General features: G+C 48.7%; 1 protein-coding gene across 1 annotated transcript; it reads right to left on the bottom strand.

The window, feature by feature from the left end:
• Positions 1-2087: 2087 nt before the first annotated feature.
• On the bottom strand, positions 2088-2663 carry EMWEY_00040410 (hypothetical protein; the record flags this gene model as incomplete). The annotated part of the gene is made up of 2 exons (XM_013482561.1): positions 2088-2390; positions 2637-2663. 2 exons carry the CDS (start codon positions 2661-2663, stop codon positions 2088-2090), a joined length of 330 nt encoding a protein of 109 aa, XP_013338015.1.
• Between the last annotated feature and the right edge of the window lie 3951 nt (positions 2664-6614).

Below are 6614 nucleotides of genomic sequence, written 5' to 3'. Positions count from 1 at the left end.
GAAAAATATATATTTTCGAGTCACTATATTTCGTACATTGAGCACGAAAACCTCTAGCAAAGGTTACGCACAAGAAGCATCCAGACACAATCGACTGGGAAGCCAGATATGGTCAAGTAAGGCCGTAACTGATGAAGGTTATTTCCTGAAGCCATCACTCCACGTACGAGAATCCACTCCTTTTACTTATCCGCTGGGATGGCGCGTTGTCCTAACGAAATCTTACCAGCTGTTCGTACGCCAAGCCGTGCTCCCTGCTTTGCTACAACTCGCACACATTCCTATCAGAACAGCAGGCGGGATCTGCTCACTTAAAACGGGACATCGCAGTGTTCTAACCAACACACATGTGAACACTAGCAATCAGACATATCCGAAACCTATTCAAAAAAAGATTATTAGCACAGCAAAAACGCCCATAGCTCAAATGCACAAACTCGCTGAGCTGCCGGCATTCTGACGGAATGACGATTCTGCATAGACTGAACACTTGTGGCTGAGTCTCGACGGGTGGAGGTACATTACTACAAACATGCAATGCCTGACTGACTCTTGGCGACTGGAGGTGCATCACAATAAACATGGAATACCTGTAAGAATAATTCTTCAGGCATACTTTCTGGAGAGTACGTCAATACTTGAGAGAGATGCTGACTACCTCAAACGTCCATATTGAGCTAAAGCTTTCTGACCACAAGAACACGAAGACCCTTGTGTTACACTGCAATGTTCCTTTTCCCAGCGCGGAAGTTCCGAACTGTAATAATTTCATCGAACCACTGGTGCTGACATTATTACAGTCCGGAACTTCGGCATAATTTCATCGAACCACTGGTGTTGATATTATTACAGTCCGGAACTTCGGCGCTGCGAAAAGGACCACGTATTCACCAGTCGTTCGATTAGGGAGCATAGGGGGTCAATGCGACCATGAAAATGCCATATAATATAGCGTACGAGGTGCTTCCAGGTCCAGAAAACATTCGTACTTGTTGATGGGAATACGGTGGACTACACGCCTGAATTTCTCTGAGCTTTCCAGCCCAGTACGCTGGACCTAGTTGGACGATGTCATCTGGAGCAATGGTAGGCTAGAGCACAATCTAGCAGCCTCAACATCCAGGCATGAAAGCAAGCATTGATGGGGATGCCAAATTGTGCAAATTACCTACCTACGACCTATGTGTTTCTTGTGGTGCTTTTATAATTTAATTGTTCGCGATGCCTTACAATGCAAGGCAATGTGTGTTTGTTGCGCAAAAGCATTCTTGGCATCTCCGTGCTACGCGCCCAAAGGCCTCTATCCCCATACGCCTTGTTACACTCACCTCAGCAATTGCAGGCGACCAAACACTCTCACTTCGGAGCAATAAAACCGAATTGTCCTGCAGCTTTGTCGTTGCGCAAGCGTTTAACGACGAGCCTTTAGAGAGCACATGAATCGGTTCGTCGACAATGTGACGGCCTGTATTTGTCGCCTAGCGATAGTGCGAGGATTAAGATATATGATCCAACACGCAGCAGCAAAGATCCTTATACAGGATGATGAGCTGGTACTTACGTCGTCTTATCAGCACGTGAAGGATAGGGCATGTAGTGGGAAACAAGTGTAGAGTATGCTTACCGCCTGAATCTCCGGTGCCACAGTACGGGGGGCACTAGCAGTTGGGTACACATGGTGCCTGCTATGAACAACGTGTCCGCCTGACACCTGGACGATCTACGGAAAAGTGCAACTGCGGGTAAAGCCCTCTAATTCCACAACCGTGCAAGCAACACAGCAGGAACAGTCCTTAACTGGGTGGAGCTGCATTGACCCTTTACGGTTCACCCGGCTGTGACACCCATTAAACCACGGGAAACGTGTTCGAGGCGTATGCACAATTCGACAGTGCTTTGTACGCGAGACCGGAAGCGCCGCATAGGAGCATTCCCCATATGTGGCTGCTCCCTTTATGGGCTTTACGGTTAGCCCCCTGCAAGCTTTTTATATTCCGTGAGGCTCTTGTTGCAGCAAGAATACGTTTGTTGTTCAACGTTACACACCAGATAGGTAGCCAGTGCATCGTACTGGTTATTTAGCGAGCCTAGAAGAGCGGAGAGTGCATGGTAAAAGCAAGGCAGTGTTGCACGATGTTTAACACGTTCTCTATCATTTTAAAGACTATATAGGCGACCTGCTGCACCATGAACCTTTGCAGTTCAGAAGAAACTTCCACAAGGGCGTACGCTGCGCCGCAAGACAGATTGGTGCAGTTGAATGTCAGCACCGTCTTAAACGTTCCAAAGACGCCGATGGTGCATACGCATTCGCGCCGCGCACATCCTGGGCGAACATGGAGATCCCAGCGAGACCAATCACGGTTGTAGACCATTTCGAAGTGGTCCTCCTACCGGAACCAACAAGCCTAAATTCGAAACCTACACATCTGCAGATTCTTGCAACGTTGCAGAGAACTGCAACGACGCCGCAGCGCACAAACGTTGGGGCAAAGTGCCAAGGAAATTCGATTCCTTGCTAACCGCGCCTCAGTACTACGCTGGAAACCAGTGGCTCGCTGCAAAAGGAAGGACTGCAATGTCGGTCGGACAAGGCACATAATGTTGGTTGCAGCCAATTCTCCAGATATACGCACCACCTGGACGATTTTGAGGCGACGCATCTTAACGTCTCAGTCACAGCAGGCATTGCAGCAAATCACAATATCCGCGGGCCTTTGGAAATGCGAGTTCAGGTTTTGCACGCCAAGAGCAGCTGTTAGCCGGCCCAAAAGATTGTCTGCACATTATCTGCGCGGTGATATGACGACCATTTTGCGAAGCTTTCCTGTGAAAACGAGCAGGGGTAGCCTTTGCGGATGACTGCAAATGCGACGTCCCCGTAAAACCGAGCGTCAAAGAGAGACATCGTGTGAGAATCCCAGACACCTGTAGTGTTTTGGGGAACACCGCCCCAGCTGAGCAGTCGACAGAGGAATTGAGCTGCGCTTTTTCAGAACAGAGTACAGAAAATGGCTATTATATGGTGCACATCCAAGACGAAGCGAAACATTATTTTGCCTCATGGATACCACTAGGGTGGATGCCTGCCAAGCTGTTCTATCTAGCTCATTGCAACCTACCGAAAGTTTCGAAAGTGTGAGATGCTGCCTTCAAAGCGTACTTCCTGATATTTGGAATACCTGACCGCCCACACTTAACTGTTCAGCAAGCGCCCTGCAAGCTGCGTGTCCAGGCTCTATAGGCACCAACTGCACCGTACTCCGACACGGCAGTGTCGGAGCACGGTGCTACGGCAATCAAATGGAACGGACTGGGCGTGTGTCTAGAACACATTTGCATCCTGAACCATCTAACGGTACGAACGGGTTGCTCGTACGCCAGGGCAAACGGCCACATTTGACCTAGAAGGCGCTTCAAATATATCGCAGTGTATAACCTCCCTAAATGGTGCGGCAGTACCTCACTGGTGTGTAGGAACACGCTGGCATACAGGTTCCCTTCACTTCACACGTACAGTGGTGAAGGAGATCTCCACGGGAATGTTAAGCTTCATTCCCTCAGAGAACCGCAAGGTGCATCAGAAGCGCTGGCGCGTTGACTCTCTGATGCACCTTCCTGTGCTTTGCGCTGGCGCGGAGACTCTCAAAGTTGGCATCAGCATTTGCAGTCCGAATGTCTTGACATCTTGGCTTTTTCGCGCACGTGGAAAGCAGACCTTCAGCCTCCTCTCAGCTGCAGGTGACCGGCCACGCACGAGAATTGGTGTGGGTGCGTGAGGGCATTCCTGAGTGAAGCGCGTCTTCCCTGCCAACAAAGCTTAAACACCAAATCAGGACTGTCCAACCAACTGCAAGCGCCGCGGGGGACGGAATGTTCTGCACCTCAACTACTCGGGTGTAGCGGAAAACAATGCCTGCAAGGACGTCAGTAACACCGAAACGAACAGAACACCAGCAATAGGTTTGGCAACGTTTTGGACAGCTGGTGGATGAGGTATGTTTCTGTGATATTGATTGCCTTGTTGGCGACGATGCATAGTTAGCGCCTGCTAAATTGTTCTAATCAGCGCTATGTGCTTGATGCAGCTCGGGAGGACAACGTGACACATCCGCCTGTTCCGCCACAAGGCGAGGTGCAGCTAGAGCACATCGAGGATGTGCAAACCAACCACGCAAACCGGACTGACGCGAGACACTGAGCCCTAGTATATATGGCCCCCTTCGGACAAAGGGCTCAAGCAATATAACAGTAATTCCGTTACACAAAAAGTACGACAGCCACCAGCAGTCAGAGACCGCGATGGGATAATTGTGATAGATATGCTCGTGGGGCATCAACAACCTTTGACTGGAGGAAGTCTATCGATGCACAAGATCATATCCAACGGCATAATGCCACCTCCCCAAATCTGGATGCGCAGCGACCTCCGTGCTCTAGAGTTTTCAGAGGACCAAAGAACGTGCGAACGTAACCAGGGTATGCCAATGTCAGTCCTAAATTTAGACGTTCTATCGAGCGCGAGACCTACTTCCTTTGCCTGCATAGGTGTTGTTGCAGCGTAAGCACTCCGGAGATGAAGAATTTATCTGGTGAAGTGTCGTCGCGCATTTAACAAGAAAAAGCGTCAAGCTCTAGCAGCAAGTGCTAGTATCGAGGAAACGTTTCGTGACCTTTTGGCTATCGCATTTATGGTTGCTGCACTCACACACTGCTCTGCAAGTGACCACTAATAACTGTCCATTGAAGAACCGCAAAGTAGTCCATATCGAAAAGGCCTCTACGTCAGGCTCAACTGACGAGCCGCAACACTCCAAATACTCCCAGTGCAATACAGCTGAACGCGTTAGTTCGGTCTGCAGCACAGCCCGCAAGCTACCATGCACTCTATCGTGAAGAAGGCAGCATGGTCAGGAAATATCTATATCAAAGGACCGTTGCTAAGAAAGATATGGAGACAGCTCCGTATCATGGGGTGACGTCTCTGTGTATTATGGATGCAAGACCACATGGAGTGCTCCAGGGAAAATCAGGAAAATATGCAGATCTAGGTGGCAAAAGCATTGCAGCCAACGCTGTTCGGACGGCGTCTATGGCTGATACACAAATGCAGCATTACACATCAATAACACAAGAAATCCATCGACGTTAACCAAGCTACAAATTGGCTTACAGCCTGGTTGTGCGCAGCTTCGTGCGCCATAAGATTTGGGCCTCGCTGAACGGCCACATTCTTCTCTATACCGCGCCAGAATTAAACAACTTTTGCGGAGCCACCAAATATTGTCAGACAAAGTAGATAAACAACAGGTATGAAGTTCATTTTAAGCAATAACGGCACGATAGTAATGTCATAATAATTCTGTCTCCCTGTGGCGCTACATGGCATCAATTGCCTTGATTTGAATCCCCTTTTTCTGTGTATAGGGTGTTGAAGCTTCTAAACGCCCCCGAACAACATTTGAGTAGACCCATCTCAATGTATGCTGGTGTCGACTGCAATTAATGCGGCCAGTAACCAGGCCTTCAAACATTAGGATACAGTTATGCATAATGTGGACTGCTTCCGCATCCAAATTAACAGACTGCCAGCGCCGCTGCAATACAAGCGCCTTATCGAGTCAGTCCAATTGAAACATACGGTCTGTGCAGTAGGGATGCGACGCCCCGAGGAATGCTGTCGGAACACAGGGGAAAATAGGGCTTTGCAAGGCCGCTGTATTGCCTCGACAACTCACAAGCTGCCTCAAGCAGAAGCAAATGTGTCCTTTAATCTCCCTTAACCCACATTTTAAATCTCGACTGTTGCAATGTTTATAGTTCGACGGAAAAGCGCCTTGGAAGGGTTCCTTTTTCCAGTAACAAGTCCTTCAGATGTTAGGGCAGAGTGAGGCATGAAGCGCTCTGCATTCGCAAGCAAACCTACAGAAGGTCTGAGAAGCTGCGGTAGGAATATTGCTTGTAGTTACTCTCAGTGAAACATACGATCTGTGCATTAGGGATAAACGTATCCAGGGAATGCTCTCCTAACACATGGTAGAATGCATCTGCATTCTTCTGAGTTGCTGCATCTGGTCGTATGCTTTTTACGCTTGAAAGACGAATGGAACCATCAAGTGTTAATTTGGAGAAACCCAACGATCCCCACACCAAAAACGTACAACCTGGATGTGCGTTGCTCTTCTACGAGAATGCAGGCTGACGCGGTACTGACCTGTTAAATAGGTTCAAATGATTGTGAAGCTGCAACACGAAAGCTGAAACGCTTTTGGAAAGGTACCAAAAGCCGTCGGATAGGAGTGACACAACCGCTACTTTCATCCGTCGAAAATGGTACCCGGTACCCGGTTGTGTCCCTCCTATCCGACGGTGTTTGGTAAAGTAGCGTCCACCAATTGATTGCGTATATCCTGAAGAGGAACGCTATCCCATATCGGCAAAACCTTTCCCACACAAGGTCTGGAACCGAATACCCACTGCGAAACCAAAATTGTATCGTGGATAAACACTACGTATACCTACTCCCCGGAGAATGTTAAAACAAAATACGTTTCCATGTATAACGTTCAGGGTTTCCAGTGATGCATGCAGTTCGTGTGTCTCACAAACTTGTG

Source organism: Eimeria maxima, genomic scaffold, assembly GCF_000499605.1.
Source record: "Eimeria maxima Weybridge genomic scaffold, Emw_scaff664, whole genome shotgun sequence".
Classification (NCBI taxonomy): Eukaryota; Apicomplexa; class Conoidasida; order Eucoccidiorida; family Eimeriidae; genus Eimeria; species Eimeria maxima.
This window is presented reverse-complemented; position numbering and strand designations above follow the sequence as displayed.